The 17,298-nt window shown below is 46.6% G+C and overlaps 1 protein-coding gene and 1 long non-coding RNA gene across 5 annotated transcripts in view; both read right to left on the bottom strand.

Moving 5' to 3' along the window:
* Window positions 1-2,041: 2,041 nt before the first annotated feature.
* LOC110015955 (uncharacterized) lies at window positions 2,042-2,555 on the bottom strand. Its single transcript, XR_002291218.3, has 3 exons — window positions 2,428-2,555; window positions 2,248-2,360; window positions 2,042-2,178 (listed from the first exon to the last, which is right to left on the bottom strand). It is a non-coding gene; the product is annotated as an uncharacterized LOC110015955 (long non-coding RNA).
* Window positions 2,556-7,525: 4,970 nt separating this feature from the next.
* tsc2 (TSC complex subunit 2) overlaps window positions 7,526-17,298 on the bottom strand; it is a 27,258-nt gene continuing 17,485 nt past the window's right edge. For all 4 annotated transcript variants that reach the window (XM_078936418.1, XM_078936498.1, XM_023959589.2 and 1 more), the window contains 15 exons: window positions 16,683-16,844; window positions 16,427-16,582; window positions 13,257-13,369; window positions 12,887-13,126; window positions 12,132-12,383; window positions 10,580-10,719; window positions 9,872-10,452; window positions 9,656-9,734; window positions 8,804-8,890; window positions 8,552-8,738; window positions 8,348-8,487; window positions 8,198-8,276; window positions 8,023-8,114; window positions 7,848-7,946; window positions 7,526-7,758 (listed from right to left, as the gene is read on the bottom strand). In XM_078936418.1, the coding sequence (XP_078792544.1) occupies window positions 7,591-7,758; window positions 7,848-7,946; window positions 8,023-8,114; window positions 8,198-8,276; window positions 8,348-8,487; window positions 8,552-8,738; window positions 8,804-8,890; window positions 9,656-9,734; window positions 9,872-10,452; window positions 10,580-10,719; window positions 12,132-12,383; window positions 12,887-13,126; window positions 13,257-13,369; window positions 16,427-16,582; window positions 16,683-16,844 (2,575 nt within the window). In that variant the 3' untranslated portion in view covers window positions 7,526-7,590. The remainder of the gene's footprint in view (window positions 7,759-7,847; window positions 7,947-8,022; window positions 8,115-8,197; window positions 8,277-8,347; window positions 8,488-8,551; window positions 8,739-8,803; window positions 8,891-9,655; window positions 9,735-9,871; window positions 10,453-10,579; window positions 10,720-12,131; window positions 12,384-12,886; window positions 13,127-13,256; window positions 13,370-16,426; window positions 16,583-16,682; window positions 16,845-17,298) is intronic.

Raw genomic sequence — 17,298 nt, 5'->3', positions numbered from 1 at the left:
GAAGCTTTCATCTGTGCTGATGCTCAAATCTGCATCCCATTTTGTTGTTGGAAGTGAAATATTATCTAAATTACATAAAAGTTTGTATATTTTGGAGAGAGTTTTATTCATTGAGAAATTAATCATAGTGGTAACTACATCTGCTAGCTTTAAATCGTTGTCTCTGTATTTAAACTTTTTAGTAATACTTGATTTAAGTTGCTGATATTCCAAGAAGTTATTTATTCCATGTTTGTCTTGAAGTACCTGGGGAGTTATGAATTTTCTATCAATAATTATGTGCTCTAGTTGTGTTATGCCCCCTGCTTGCCAAGCTGGGAAGTGTATCATTTTTTTGTTTACAAGGATGTCTAGGTTGTTCCAGATGGGTGTCATTATGCACGTTTGAATTGACGATTTTGATATTTTGAGAAATTCCCACCAGGCTGTAAAAGTGGCGTTTATATTAATACTTTTGAAAAAACCCTGTTTAACTGTTTGGCTAATAAATATCTTCCACATAAAGCCTGTTCCAAGTCTAACCATGAGTTGGATTATTTGACCATTTTAAGATGTATTGTAATATATTTGCAAGAAAGTACTTGTGGAAGTCAGGTAATTCTAATCCTCTACAGCTTTTTGCATATTTTTGAAGTTTTTAGACTAATTCTTGCAGGTTTGTTGTTCCATAGAAAGCTTGATATGGATGAGTCTAATGTTTTGAACCATTTTAGTGGCGGTTGTGTGGGAATCATTGAGAAGAGATAACTTTAGGTAAGATTTTCATTTAACCGTGGCTACCTTGCCCATAAGGGACAGAGGCAGGTTGGTCCAGCGTGTTAGATCGTCCTGTATGTTTTTCAGTAATGGGGTGTAGTTTAGCTGCACCAGTTCTGATAGTTTGGGTGAGAAATTGATACCTTAATATTTGATATTTTCTGATTTGACTGGTATTGAGAGTCTTTGTTCCGCATTCCTGTTGAGTGGTAGTAAAAGACTTATTCCAATTAATGGAATAGTCTGATATGGAAGAGAATTCATTAATTATCATTGCTGTTTCATTTACAGAATGCAAATTCCTTAAAAACAGTAATATGTCATCTGCTTGGAGACTAATTTTATGATGGCTGTGTTTGGTTTTTATTCCTATAATGCTCTCATTCTGTCTTATTGCTGCAGCTAGAGGCTCAATAAATATAGCAAAAAGAGAAGGAGAGACTGGGCAACCCTGTCTGGTTCCTCTTCCAAGAAAAAACCTGTTGGAAGTCTGTTTATTAGTTCTAACTGATGCATTGGGGTTGTGATATAATCTTTTGATCCAATTGAAGGATTCTCCAAAACCAAACTTATGGAGGGCAGCAATAAGGAACTTCCAGTTTACTCTTGTCAAAAGCTTTTTCAGCATCCAGCGATAGTATGGTCATTTCCTGGTTTTTAATGGTGGCAAAGTCTATAATATTAACAAGTCTTCGGGGATTGTCATCCGAGTGTCTGCCTTTGATGAATCCAGTTTGGTCGAAGTGAATTATGTGTGGCAGCACGAGAAAACGGGTTGACAACGCCACCTGGGGCTGCTGAGCCCCAGGAAAAGATTTTAAAGTAAGGCAGGTGCAGGTCCTGCTCTAAACCAAGGCAGAGGATGTGGTTTTGTTTTAAAATATAATTTATTAGAATTCAGTTAAAAAAACAATGTTAAGAAACCTTTTAATAAAACAATCCTTGATAAAAGTCAGTTAAAAATGTTCTGGAGGAGCTTACCGAGGTGGCTAAAAACAGCATAAAAACAATGCAAACACCCTTTTGTGAATCACTGCACACGTGAGGGAAACCACACAGCACACTGGGACCCACCACCAGACACAGCAGTCCACCACCTCGGCCTCCCACCTCCTGAAACAAGAATAAAATTGACGATATCAATAAAAGACACACAATTAAAAGTAAAGGTTAAAAAGATGATTAGTGTTCCGGGGCGCTGGTGAGCCGCCCAACCACCGCCGATCAGCTGGTGGGAGTAGTCCACAGTCAGGTGAGATGCCACAGCAACGACGTCTCCGTGAGCTGGGCGTTCGCTCCAACCGGTTCCGTCGTGGCGGGGGTGGGACCCGGACAGAAATCACAATAAAAACAATAAAAGCAAAGCAGCAGCTTAAACCCCTATTTGCGGGGTGAGAAGGGCGTGCAGCCTCAAACACGTTCCTGAAGGAAAAGAAAAATAGTTTGAAGGAGCCTTAGTTGTATGTGCAGGTGGAAGCCAGTTAAACATACCGGTCACTGAGAGGAGGGCGGATCTAGGTAAACAGAGTCACGTCACGCTTGCAGATCATTGCCGCTACGTTGCAGATGCGCCAAAGTCTGGCCGGTTTCTTGTGTGCATGGAGCTGTGAACAAGTTTACTTGTCAGCTCCCACTCCCTATTCGGTTCAGAGAACTCAAAGTCCGGCTTACCTGCCTGTCAACCCCCGCTTTACTTCCCGATGCCTTGGATGTATGGCACAGCACAAATTCATGTCTGAACGAAGAGGAGGAGAGCTTTTAAAGCACCGCCACCAAATTAACACAAGTGTGTTCTGCTGCCTCACAATTAGTGGGCGTGTCCTACTTGCCACATATGTGAGGAGTGATTTTTTTCTATTCTCTGTGCTAGTGCTTTGCAGATGATTTTTACATCTGCATTGATTAGAGAAATGGGGCGATAGCTTGAAGGACTAGTGGGATCTTTGTCTGGTTTTAGAAGAAGGATTATGTTGGCTGAGTTCATGTTAGGTGGTAGTGATTGGCTTTCATTGATAAATGTGACCATTTTATAAAACGTTGGTGCCAGCTGTTCCCAGAATTCTTTATAAAACTCAGCAGGAAAGCCATCAGGCCCTGGTGCTTTACCATTAGGCATAAGTAACAGAGCTTCATGAAGTTCAGACAACGAGAGCGGAGAATCTAAGTTTGTGACTTGATCCTCATTTAACCTGGGTAGTTTTACATTATTAAGAAATGAGTCAATACTTCGCTCTGATGGATTGATCTGTGATGTGTACAAGTATGGTGGCAGTTTTCAAATGCTTTGTTAATTTTGACCGGGTCCTGAGTGACATTTCCTGTTTGGTCCATAATAGAAGTGATTGTTGATTTCAGACAGCTAATTTGGTCGCATTTGGCACCTAGCAAGTTTTAACTTTGGCCACTCCCTGCATTCCTTTATCCTTGGAGTGTTTTTCTTCTTTCTAAACTGGATGCTGAAGTTCCCTTTGATCTTTTGTCCATTTTCCACAACCGTAAACAGACGTTTCTGTCTGTCACACAGGTGAGTGAGATGATGGAAACAAACTCACTTTGATGCAGACTCCTATTTTTTTCTTTGACTTTTCAAGAAAATCCAGTAAAACCAATAAAGTCAATTAATATTATAAATGATAACTATTTATTTATTTATTTGAAAGTCAGTTGTGTGGTCTGGAATCATAAGCCGTGAGTCTAAGCCTCTCCCCCGCAGCTCTTGCCGTTCACATCCTCTGCAGTTGCAAGTTGCACCCCCACGTGCTCCTCCAGCATGTTGGTGGTCCCAGAGAATATGACACCGCGGCTAAAGAATAGTAGGAGTAGTGGTGGCAAGTCAAATGCAGCCATTCAGCTATTTTTTTAAATATTGTTAAGCATCATTTTCTAAATGGAGGATCACGTGTCTAAACTCAGGAATTTGTGGAGACACGTCACTGGTCGTGATCTCCATTGAGACAGAAAGATCAGTTATACAAACAGGTTGTCCATGTGTTTCTTCAGAAGGAGCGGCCCTGGACTTCATTTATGTAAAAGTAAGTCAACAACAACAATTTTGGTGATTTTTTTTTCCAAGCTACAGTTCTTAAATGGAGGACAAATGTTTAACCCTTGTGCTATCTTAGATGACCCCACCCTTACTTTGACGTGTTCTCCCTACCATGACAAAGGTGGATAAAGGTGGAAACGTTTCATGTAATCCATGGACACCAGTGAAGATCACAAATCATTGAAGAAAAAAGGTTCAGCGCACTGTCTAGTGGGTCTAGATGACCTAACTCCCAACGTTAAAGTGCCTAGGATAGCACAAGGGTTACAGAAAATTTTAAACAACACTCTGCTAACTGTTGCCAGTCAAATGGCGGCCCAAACCCTGGTCATGGAACTTGGCTTATGGGACATGGAACGTCACCTCTCTGGGAGGGAAGGAGCCTGAGCTGGTGTGAGAGGTTGAGAGATACTGTCTATATAGTCGGGCTCACCTCCACACATAGCCTGGGCTCTGAAACTCAGTCCTTAGAGAGTGGTTGGACTCTACCACTCTGGAGTTGCTCAAGGGGAGAGGCGTCGGGCTGGTGTGGGCTTACTCATGAGCCCCCAGCTCAGCCGCCAAGTGTTGGAAAGGGTCATGTCCCTCCGCTTTCGGGTGGGGGACAGGTCTGTAACTGTGGTTTCGGTTTATGGGCCGAACAGCAGATTGGAGTACCAGACCTTCTTGGTGTCTCTCGAAGGAGTACTGGAAAGTGCCCCAAAGGGGGACTCCATTGTCCTCCTGGGGGACTTCAATGCCCATGTGGGCAATGCCAGTGGCAGTAGGGAAGTCTTTACCTCCCACATCCAGGAGAACTTCAAACAGGTACCAAGGAGGTTGGGGACATTGAGTCCGAGTGGACCATGTTTTCCACTTCCATTGTCTCTCCTGCTGCTCAGAGCTGTGGTCACGAGGTCTCTGGTGCCAATCGCGGCGGTAACCCCTGAATCCGGTGGTGGACAGTGGAAGTAGGGGATGCTGTCAAGCTGAAGAAAGACTCCTACCAGGCCTGGCTGGCTTGCGGGACTCCAGAGGCAGCTGACAGGTATCGGCAGTGCCGCCAGGACTGTTGCAGAGGCAAAAACTAGGTCCGGGGAGGAGTACGGTGAGGCCATAGAGAAGGACTATCGGTTGGCGTCGAAGAAATTCTGGCAAACCATCCGGCGCCTCAGGAGGGGAAAGCAGTTCTCCACAGGCACCGTTTTCAGTGCAGGTGGAGCGCTGTTGACTTCGACTGGGGACATTGTCGGGCGGTGGAAGGAATACTTCGAGGATCTCCTCAATCCCACTGACACGCCTTCTTTTGAAGAAACATGAAACATGAACTCAGCCAACATAATCCTTCTTTTAGCCTTGGGGTGAGGCTGTCTGTTATCCAGGCTGAAGTCACTGAGGTAGTCAACGAGCTCCTCAGTGGCAAGGCGCCGAGAGTGGATGAAGTCCACCCTGAGTAACTCAAGTCCCTGGATGCTGTGGGAGTGTTTAAGCTGACACGTCTCTGCCGCATCGTGTGGCAGTCGGGAACGGTACCACTGGATTGGCAGACAGGGGTGGTGGTTCCCCTCTTTAAGAAGGGGGACCGGAGGGTGTGTTCCAACTACAGGGGAATTACACTCCTCAGCCTAGCTGGGAAAGTCTATGCCAGGGTACTGGAGAGGAGAGTTCGTCCAATAGTCGAACCTCAGATTCAGGAACAACAGTGCGGTTTCCGTCCTGGTCGTGGAACAGTGGACCAGCTCTACACCCTATCTAGGGGTGCTAGAGGGATTGTGGGAATTCACTTATCCAGGCCATATGTGTTTTGTGGATTTGGAGAAACCGTTCGACTGCGTCCCCCGTGGTATCCTGTGGAGGGTGCTCTGGGAGTATGGGGTCTGGGGAGCCTTACTGAGGGCTGTCCGGTCTCTGCATTACCAAAGTAAGAGTTTGGTTCGCATAGCCGGCAGTAAGTCAGACCTGTTCCCGGTTCACGTTGGACTCCGGCAGGGCTGCCCTTTATCACCGGTTCTGTTCATAGTTTTTATGGACAGAATCTTTAGGCGCAGCCCAGGGCCGGAGGGGGTCTGGTTTGGGGACCACAGGATTTCCTCTCTGCTTTTTGCAGATGATGTTTTCCTGTTGGAGCCAGGACCTCCAGCGTGCATTGGGGCGGTTTGCGGCAGAGTGTGAAGGGGCTGGGATGAGGGTCAGCACTGTTAAATCTGAGGCCATGGTTCTCGACCAGAGAAAGGTAGTTTGCCATCTCTCAGTGGGTGGAGTGTCCCTGCCCCAGGTAGAGGATTTTAAATATCTGGGGGTCTTGTTTACGAGTGAAGGAAGACCGGAGCGTGAGATTGACAGGCGGATCGGAGCGGCGTCCGTAGTTATGCGGTCGCTGTATCAGTCCGTTGTGGTAAAGAGAGAGCTGAGCCAAAAAGCAAAGCTCTCAATTTACCGGTCGATCTTCGTTCCAACACTCGCCTATGGTCATGAGCTCCGGGTCATGACTGAAAGAACGAGGTCCCGAATACAAGCGGCTGAAATGAGCTTCCACTGCAGGGTGGCTGGGCGCTCCCTTAGAGATAGGGTGAGAAGCTCGGTCACCCGCGGAGAGCTCGGAGTAGAATCGCTTCTCTTCCACATCGAAAGGAGCCAGTTGAGGTGGCTTGGGCATCTAGTCCGGTTGCCTCCTGGACACCTCCCTGGGCGGAGGCCCCGGGGAAGACCCAGGACACGCTGGAGAGACTGCGTCTCTTAGCTGGCCTGGGAACGCCTCGGGGTCCCCCCCAGAGGAGCTGGAGGAAGTGACCGGGGCGAGGGAAGTCTGGGCATCTCTGCTTAGACTGCTGCCCCCGTGACCCGGATAAGCGGAGGAAGATGGACAGTCAAATGGTGATTCAGATGCTCTGCGGGGTCCATTCGTTTTTTTATAAATCTGATTGGCGTTAGTGCCTCACCAGCCATGAACTTCACAGCTGGGTTCACATATTCTAAAATCTGATGCTGATACAGTCAGCACCTCACAGACAAAAAACCTCAGCACACGGCACTGAGCTGCAGGCTATTCTGGAGATGGACACTGCAGGAGAGCAACAGCAGCAATTTGAATGTGGGACATCCCAGAAGGGTGGTGGTTTGACCGCTTTACAGGACCCACCTGTGGGTCAGACTACACCATGTCCCACACAGACATCCCTTCTTGGGTCCGTGGTAAACTAATCCAACATCAGGAAGGAGGGGAGTCTACTGTAGTGATGTCCTGCCGTCTTCAGTGATGTGTTTAGCTGATGTTAATCTCACTTTGATAAAAAAAAGATGTCATGCATTGGTTATGTTTTTATGCAAGTATTATGGTAATAAAGTGTTCTAATCATTATTTTTAAAGATGAGGGATGTGTTGAGATTTTCAGATTATGGGAATATCCCAGTATAATGACATCACAGAATTCCGAGTAGAGAAACAAGAAAAAGATGGAAACCTTTGTTGTGTTTCTGCATTAAACATATGAAGAGAGAGAGAGTTGGACATCTGTGTCCAGGTTATCAGCTAACCTAAAAAATCTATAAAGATCGATTGAAATGAACAGTGAAATGTTGACATTGGCTGTGATAGGCTCCGGCAGCCTCGTGACCCTGAAAGAGACAAAATGGGTTAGAAGATGAATGAATGGATGAATGTTGACATTTGTGTCAAATAAACCTGTAGACGTTTATGTGTCTGAAGAAAGAAATGATCTTCCTGATGTGAAGATCATGCAGGCCTTCATGTCAAACCACTTTATTACATACACAAAAGCACAACCGCACCCGCGGGTGCACGAGATGAATCAAACAAAATCGGTGAAGTCATCCACAGTGGACACCAGTCTTTTCCTTTGGCCGGATGCTTCCGGGTTGGGAGTGGGCGTGTTCTGCTGAAATGACTTGTTCTGCTGAGCGTGGCCTTGCGTAAGCGAGATTCCAGGAGTGGAACGAGACTGGATGTCCTCCTGAGCCTGGGGAGAGAGGGGAAGGCGACAAAGTGGATCAGCTTTAGGTCCAAAATCAGACAAAAGAGCCGGAAGACGATTGGGTTTGGTCTCACTCTGGTTCTGATCCTCTTTATATGCCGTAGCCTGGCCAGCCACTTGGAGGCATATGCGTCTGAAGGGTTGGCTCTGTACTGATGAACCAAGGACGCCATCTAGAAGAAGACGAGAACGTGACGCAGAGAGTGTGCGGATGACTGAGTGGCTGTGGGGAGGATGAGGAGGCCTTACATTTGCATGCAGCGCCATCTGCCTCACGAGGAGGGGAAGGTTGCGGTCGGAAACTATCTTTGCCACTGTTGTGTCAACCAAACCTTCCAGGTCTGCGGATCAAAAATGTGATGAACCAACAACAACAACAACAAAAAAGGTATACGCTGAAGGGGGGGGGGGGCAACCCACCCACCTTTGCGGCACTGCAAAGTGACCAGGTTACAATCGTAGTCCAGAGGTTTGATGATGACTTCCACAAAGTTAAACTGCCCCTAAACAACAGATCAGCCCGTTAGGCGAGCACGGCGTTCAGCTCAAACTCCAACACGCCCCTCCCACCTACCTTGATGGTTCCCAGCTTGTACTCCTCCCCAGAGTCGTTGTACACCACCATGACAAAGTCGTTGCCAATGTGGCGCTTCTTGTTGCAGCAGCCTCTGTCGCTCTCTCGGTTCGGCATCAGCGTGGCGATGTGGAAGATTGCTGCAGAGACCAGACGTCACACGCCGACGCAAACGCTTCCCACCAAATCCTGCACGCACCTTACCCTGCATAATGTCGTCATGCCAGCAGTACGTGAACTCCCCATCGTCTCCATACTGGTCCAGCCCCCCCAGGAAGATCTGGTCAGAGTCGCAGTCCTTCAGGTGGATTAACTTCCCGAGTCCGGTGAGGAAGGCGGCGTATCGGTTGGAGCCGTATTCATTTGACAGGATGGCAACTTCATTGTTGACCTGAGGAGGTGAAGCCCCCACTTAAGACTTAATCCAGTGGTTACCCCCAGTCCCAGCATGCTCACCTGACCAGCCCCAACAAACACCACTCCGATCTTGTGCGTGTCGTACGGAGGCATCTGGTCCAGAACCTTCACAGCGCGGTCGATGACCTACCAGACAGAACCTCTGAGGTTAAAATCATAAATGATTCCTGATGGGTGATGAGAATCCATTGAACATGTTCCTTCCTGTTTCTCAATGATCCACACTCATCTTTGTGAGGAGGATTCCTCTGCTTTGGCAACAAACTTCTACTCCATTCAGTTCATTTACAAGCCTGAGGTTTTCCCAAAGACGGTCACAAAAGGCTGACCACATCAGCCAGAGACTGACTGGAATCAACCAGTCCACATCAGTCCAGTACAGACCGTCTTCTGATTTAAGGCACGTGTACGGAGCAGCCGGTGAAGATCTGCACCAACTGATGCGTCCAGCTCAGAAGTTTCAGTTTGAAAAGCTACAACACAAACAGTTCCGCCTAGAAGGAGCAGCTCTGAAGCTTTTGGTACAGAAGCTTCACCATTAAAGCTTTAGCTTAGAAGCACCGCAGCTTTAGTACGGAAGCTTCAGCAGCCAATCAGCTCAGTGATTTGAAAAACCAGTTTAGGATGAAAATTCTTAAAACATTCTCAACAAGAAAACATGAAGCAGAGTTTTTATTTCACTTTAATCCTTTCAAAAATAAAATCAAGTTTGTTCTGAAACTTTGTGCTAAATGAACAAATTTCTTCCTGTCGTTTAGACGGTGCCTCAAGGCTGTTTTATGCTTTCTTGTTTTCTCTTTTAGCCTCAGCTGTTGCCCTTCTTGTACCTGGAAGCGGTGATGTTTTTCAGGCTTTACATTTGTTTGTGGGGGGAGGGGAGACAACACTCACCTGAGTTTTGGGTAGCAGCAGCGGCTTGTTGGCTTCATTCCCAAAGAAAGGCGAGTGATAGAGCTGCAGGAAGACAAAGCTGGAAACCACAAGAGACAAGCCCATGATGGTTATGGAACAGGAGGTAAAGTTCCCACACAGGTGTGAGAGCGCTGACCTTTAACCTAAAGGTTATTGGCAAATCATTTCAAATGACCCCCCCCCCCCACTGTATACCTGGGGCTCAGTCCAGAGGCTTTCTCGGTGGGGCTTGGGCCTGCTCGTCCATGGTAGGAGTCCCTTTCTGCCCTTCTGTCCCTCCGGGAGGGTGCTGACACAGAGATTGTGTGACCCCGAGGTCTGTAGCCCCCACCAGGAGAAATGGTCGCCGACTGCGCTGCAGGGAGAGGCAGCCTCAGGGCTGCACCCCCTCCTTGGGAGGATGGAGCTGAGCCTTCGCCTTTATGACTCGGTGCTGGGAGTCCATCAGTAGTGTCCCCCCCTGAACCGCCCTCTACGCCATCCTTCTCGGAGGGGGGCGGCAGTACCTGAGGTTTGGCGTCTGAGAACGCCGCTGCCTCAGACGCGTCTGACTCCAGCACCTTGCTGAAGGCCTCGGGTAACGTCTGCAGCTCCGGGGACGAACTGGACTTGTTGAGTCCAAAACCTTGGGACTGAGAATGGCTCTGAAACGGGAGCTCCACCCCCTGACTGCCCGGAGTGGAGGGTCCAAGGGGGGGCTGATCAATGGGAATGGCTCCTTCACTTACTTCCTCCAAGGTGGACTTTTCATCCTCCTGACTGGAGGTGGAGGACGACTGCAGGTTAGAGCACAACATCAGTCAGTCAGATGGGTTACATTTACCTGTTGCCCTGTGACTGATGGCAGAGTCCGACACCCACAGGTGGGCGGGAACTATCTTCATTACAGGTACAGGTACGTACTCTGCTGAGTCCCTCAGGAGGCGGAGTTCTGCTGAGCTTCTCCGCAGACATAAAGATGGCATCACAAGGCATCGCCTCAAACTCGCTTTCAGACCAGAAAGGCACGACGGCAACACCTGAGCTTTCCTCCACCACAGAATCTGCAGCACAACAGACGAGGAGGTGTCACACAAAACCTTGATATTTAGTGTTAGCTACACACACCTCGTTTCTATCTCATTTTATTTTTTTCTCATCAGCTCCTCCATGTGCACAGTCCAGACCCATCGGGGGGGTCGGGGGGGCTCATGCTACCCTTTCACCACACAGGAAAACTCAGATCATTTGGGAAAAGCGTCCATGTTCGAGTCTATAGATGGGTCGATCCATTTTGATGTTTCTCTCTAATCCTGATGGTCGGTGTGTGTCTGTCTGTGTGTACCTGTTTGTTTGTGTGTGTATATGTCTGTGTGTGTATGTCCGTGTATACCTGTTTGTTTGTGTGCCTGTCTGTGTGTATGTCTGTGTATACCTGTCTCTGCGTGTGTATGTCTGTGTGTACCTGTTTGTGTGTATCTCTGTGTGTGTATGTCTGTGTGTACCTTTTTGTGCTGTCTGTATATGTCTGTGTGTACCTGGGGGGTATTCCAGGAAGCATGTTTAAACTACCCTGACTTTAACCCTGAACTCTGGCTGAAATCCGCCTGAACTTGCTTACTCTGGGTATGTCGGTTCCAAAAGACCGGATATGAGTTGGCGTAATTACGCTCGACTTGGTAACCCTGGGTTATTGCACGTGCACAGCTGGTACATAAAGACATTCTCAATGGATCGCCGATTTCCGGAGTCGCTTGGTGAAAAAAAAGAGAGCGCCGTCCACACAGGCAAAGGGAATGGTATCCCACAATTCCTTGCGGTGCCGATCTAACAGCAGCACCAAATTCACACCTACTTAATTGAATTAATTTAAATGAACGTAAAAATAAATGTCTGATAAATGTCTGAAAACTACGTGTTATTTTTAAACTGACTTAACAAAATAAAAGATTTTTAATTATCCTAACTGAAGTAAATAATTAAGTTAGATCAAAGTAAATACTTTATCTTTCCAACATCCATATGTGGTCTTATCACCCTCTCATGGTGGAAAAAGTATTATCTGAGCTTCTTTCTAGCGCTTTGGGATTTTATCTAAAATGTAAAGCGCATTCTAAATAAAATTTATTATTATTATTATTATTATTATTCTTCATCCACTAAATCATCTTCAAATGGACACGCCATGCTGCTTCACCTCTCTGAAAACAAACTAACCTTCAACTAAACCTGCTCCAGACCAGGTTATGTTCAGAGCATGAGTTGCCATGGCAACTTGACATACCCTGAAACGTACCTCCATTTCTGGAACCAAAAGCTGAGGTTATCAACTTCCTTAGCCTCAAACTTACCGTGGGAGCTAGCATAACCTGCTTTCTGGAATACACCCCTGTAAGCATGTTTAAACTACGCTGACTTTGAACCTGAACTCCCCCCCAAATTACACCTACATGCATGTCTGCAGACTGAGACTCACCTGTGTTGGAACGCTGGATCAGGTGTGGCCTCCCTCCACTGCTGCTGTGGATCCCGTGAGACATGGGTTCAGAGATGGATGTGGGGGCGGGGGCAGCTGTGCTGGCGGGGGCGCTGGCGGTCTGAACAGGAGGCTCCTTCACCCCCTCCATGGCCATGAGGACACTGGACAGCTCTTGCAGCGGCATGTTGCTGACCTCCGAGGAGAAGGGGCTGGGGGGGTTCTCCAGACACATCAACCAACTGGTGTTTCCTGGAGAACAAAGAGAAGAATGTTTTTTAAATGTAACTTTGAACTTTACAATATAAGAGTTGGCGGGAAAGAACCTGGTATTTAAGCGCACCTCCGGTGGTCATTGGAGGTACTGCAACATTCCCTGCTGTCTGGTTTGTACTGAGGTGTGGAATGAACATTGTGGGATGGGGGTTGCGAATCAGAGGCTAACCTGCAGTTGATCTCTTTTTTGAAGATGTTCTGCATGTTTCCAGAATGTTTACTCGTTTGCAGCGCATTGAGCCCTCTCAGCCACCATACATTTCAGCAAAACTAATCTCAGCCGGTCATGTTTGATGTTTGACTTTAATATTTTTTCTCTTTGCTGTTACATCAAGTATAAATGAAAGTTTTTATAAACTCATATAAATAATAATGAAAGAAGAGGGGAAAAAAAACAGAAATTTGGTTGAAATGAAGATGAGAAACTCTGGGGGGGGGGGGGGGGGGGGGGGGGGGGGGGGTCAGACACGCTCCTATACCTGAAGGCCTCCGGATGAAGATCTCCGCCCATCCCTGAGTGAGCATAGGGACAAACTCTGCCAGGCTGGGGTTGTCTTTGAGAGGAGGGGGAGCAGACGAGATGCCAGAGGACGACGGTGGGCCCCCGCTCTCCAAAGCAGGACCATGGGAGGGAGACAGAGGCGTGGCCAGCTCCCCCTCCGATGGAGACACCAGAGGACTGAGACTCTGAGCGGGACCTGCGCGAAGAGCGTGACCTCCTGTAGGTGAGGAAGATATGGAGGAAATCAGCTGCAACCATGGAAGAGCATGGAAGCATGAAAAAGGTTAGGAGGCCCAGCAGGAGTGTGTCCGGCCAATGCTGGCGGGGTCTTCACGCCAGTGTCTTACCTGAGATGGAGCGCACACGGATGCGTGTGGATCTGCTCTGCTGCTGGCTGGACTGCGACTCCAGCTTGGCTGGAGCCTCTTTGGTCATTCGGGTGTGCAGAGACGGGTCAGACCTAAAAGACCAAGACACCAACAAAACATCAACTGAAGGCCAGCAAGGTGGTTTACCTACTAATTTCAGCTTCTTTTTTAGCGTATTAACACTAAACCTTTAGCCCAAAATTACTTCCAATTACAGTGTTCCCTTGTTTAAGCGCTGGACCGGCACATGGGAAATCAGATTTCAATTCCAGTATGGGTCCTTGTGCAAATCAGTGCTATTGCCCAAGTCTGGGTCTGCCTTGCATCAAATATGAGGTTGTGTCAGGAAGGGCATCTGCCGTAAAAATCTCTTCCAAACCACCTGTAAGAATCAGTGAGAGCTATATATATAGATCTTTTGGAGCTTGTCGTCTCAAAAGCAGCTCGTGTGGGCACCTGAGAAAAGTGTATAGTTAAGGGTTTTACAGCCTTAAAACATCTATAATCTTACTTTGCAGATTTCGTTGAAAGTCACAGCCCCCTCAACCCCTCTTATCCTGACAGACTGTCCCATCACCATAGTGGACTCTGTCCGTTTCCTTTGTATCACCATCACTGAGGACCTCAAGTGGGAGCCGTCCATCAGCTCCCTGCTCAAAAAGGCCAGCAGAGGATATACTTCCTGCGGCAATTGAAGAAAGCCAGGCTGCCAGCCCGGATGATGGTGCAGTTCTACACGGCCATCATAGAATCAATCATCACCGCCTTCATCACCGTGTGGTGCGCTGAAGCCACAACCAGGGACATAAACAGACTGCAGCCTATTGCGCGCTCAGCTGAGAAGGTGATTGGCTGCATCCTTCCATCTCTCCGGTACCTATACGTCTCCAGAAGCCGTATAGGTCGGATAGCAGCCGACCCTTCTCACACTGGACATGGATTACTTGAACCACTCCCTTTGGGCAGGAGGCTAAATTCCATCTGGACCAGAACCTCACGACATAAGAACAGTTTCTTTCCCGTTGCAGTCAGACTCATGAACACTTTTTAACTCCTCCCCCTCTTAAACTTTTCACTTATATGTACGGTTACCAGTCAAATACTTGCACCTTCTTCATCCTCCGTTTTTAACTGTTTGCACTATTGTACTTCTATTTCTTGTTCTGACCTTTGTGTTATTTATTTTTTTGCTTACTGTTGTTTATTTTTAATTTTTAACTGTTTTATGTGGCACATTAGCACCGCAGCAACTTCCTAGTCTGTGAAACTGCCCTGCTCACTGAAAATGGCAATAAAAACTCCTTGAATCCTTGAATAACAACTCAAAAATTACACAGCAAGAGTACACAAATCTTTGGGGGGAGATAGCTTCTTTGTGTGTATGAATGTCATTGTTGTAATAATACATAGAACTGATAAGGCATTTTATTATGAAAACAAAAAGCAGCAACAATTGTGTTTCGTGCTTTGGTGTAAACCATATAATGGAACTGGGGAGCATGACATTTCTAAAGCATGGCTGGCTAAATCACGACTAGGCAAACGGCGGCCAGTGGGCAGGGATCGAGAAGCACATGCTTCTGGACAACACTGCTGCCTAAGTGGGCTTGGATCCCTCTGTCGGGTCAGACTCTGTCTCGCTTCTAATCGAGGAGGCATGTGGGCCGGCCCAGGCCTCGAAAAGCCTTCCTGCGGGCCCGGGTGGTCCTACACTAGGGACCCGGGACCCAGTGGGGCTGGTAGCGGCTTTATGATGGTAGAAAGAATGCCCGTTCAGTGTAGTTAAACACATATGTGCAGAGGCGTATGTATCAGAGGATATTCGATTGGCCATTCTGCATGTCAATCAAATGTAAGGATTATTATTGGCTGAGGAATTAAAAAAAATATAATTTTTTTAATTATAATAATATAATATAATATAAAAAATTATTTTTAATTTATTTTTTAATTACCCTAGATCTACCCACATCTCTGTGGCAATCAACTGGTTGATCACGATGGACGTAATGAGCAGCCTTGGGTTAGACCTTCATAAAAAAAGACCAGTATTTAGACTAAAAACAAAGATCTGATCGCGATATAAGATTTATGTAAAATGAGGCAAACGGCACACATTCTGTACAAAAGACATGACAAGAAGGAAAAAGAAAATTGCACAAAAGATAAAGAGCAATTTATACGCAGGAACTTTGGCTCTGTATATAAAAATTTTTTTGTTTTTCTTTCCTTCAAAGGTGAAACTCAATTTCTGCAGTACTCTAGGCTTAAATGGTACGTCGCAAATGAGCAACATATAGCATGAAATGTTTTTTTAAAAACTAATTTCAAAGCATTTTATTGATGTTTTAATGTTATAAAATAAAATAAAAATGTTTTGGCTATATAGCATTTTACTAGAATTTTTTTTTAATTTTATGGCCTCTGTAAACATTTTTAATCATATTCAAAAAAATGCTAATGCAGAGCTGCCTGGCAGGAGGGCAAGAGGACGGCCAAAGAAGAGATTTATAGATGTCTTAACAGAGGACATGAAGTTGGCTAATGTTAGGGTAGAAGATGTTCGTGATAGAGTGAGGTGGAAAAGGATGATTCACTGTGGCGACCCCTCATGGGAAAAGCCAAAAGAGAAAGAAGAATGATATTCAAAAAAATAAAAAGAAGGTTGATAGATAATTCATGTCATTGTTGCTGATATAACCAAAATAAAGAAAAATGCAGTTTTTGTCAAGTTCAATGTTAGTTTAATACCACTGCAAAAATTAAATTCATCTGTAGAGATTGTCATTAAAATGTTTAAAAGGTATTAATGTCACTGATGACATCAATGCAGTTTTTATTTTAAGCCTAAAAATAGAGAATGTTTCATCTTATTTCTCTCCTGCTTTTGCTTTTGGTGCAGCAGTTGGTTGGGTGGAGTAAAGGAAGCAGCAGAAGCTGCATAAATGACTGACAGCAGTGACACGATGAAGACGAGCTGAGGTGAAGAAGAACGGCTGGTCCTTTCACTTCCTCTGAAGGTGACACTAAGGAGGATGTCAAAACTGATCTGTCAGAAGATCCATGAAATGAAACCCCATTGTTTCCTATCATAACTCAGAGAGGAGGGCCGTCCTGTTCTGTTGATGGTGTGTGAGGACGCTCCTCACCTGGTCATCTCTCCTCCTCCCAGGCGCTCAGACATGTCCAGACCCAGCAGTGCTTGGGTTCTGACTCCTCCACTGGTTGTGATGGTCACCAGCTTGTTGCCTACCAACCAGGTCATGCTGCGCCCCCCTGCCAGCAGGAACTCTGCAATGGGAGACCTGTGGAGACCATTGTGCATCAAAGTCAACACTTTGGTGGACTCCTTGAATCAAAGATGAATATTCTGCTTATAAGAACCATAAACCACAGCAGGCTCACCTCTTGGGCAGAGCAGAAAAGTTAGAGAAGACGTATCGAGCCATCATGTCCAAGCAGGTCTCTGTGAGCTCCAGGTGGACGGTCTTAAGTCCTTCATCTGCCTGAGTCACGGCATTTTCATCAGCAGAGCCCAGACTGCAGGTGGTGGTGGAGGTGTGCATCCTACAGCAAACAAACAGGAGACCGTTGATCCACAGCAGGAGCTGCAGAGGATCTGCGGGGTGGCAGGCTGCTAAACACCCAGAACACAGACATGCAGGAGCCGACACAAAGCTGAAGCGACCATCAGCAACCCTGCATGCATGCATGCATGCACCCGCGGCTCTGCTGACGTATGCTGCGGCGAAACCTCAGACACACTTCTCTCTGCTCACGCAAACATGTTTGTGAGGGCTGGGGGTGTGGCTTATATGGCATCTTCAGACGAAGGGAACCAACGGCAAGCTGAGACATGACTCAGCTCATAAACAGGTGAGGTGAAGCTGAGCTTGGTCTTCCTCATAACAGCTTCACTACAGCACAGCTGAGATGCTTTTGTTTTGTAGTTTTGAAGAAAACAAATGTTCATCACCAAAGGCTGCATGTTTCTAAGAACGACAGGAACAAGAAGTTCCAC

The sequence above is a fragment of the Oryzias latipes genome, chromosome 1 (genome assembly GCF_053564925.1).
Source record: "Oryzias latipes strain Hd-rR chromosome 1, Olatipes_Hd-rR_3.1".
In the NCBI taxonomy this organism is placed as follows: domain Eukaryota; kingdom Metazoa; phylum Chordata; class Actinopteri; order Beloniformes; family Adrianichthyidae; genus Oryzias; species Oryzias latipes.
Note: the sequence above shows the minus strand (reverse complement) of the source record. Positions and strands in the feature narration are given on the sequence as shown.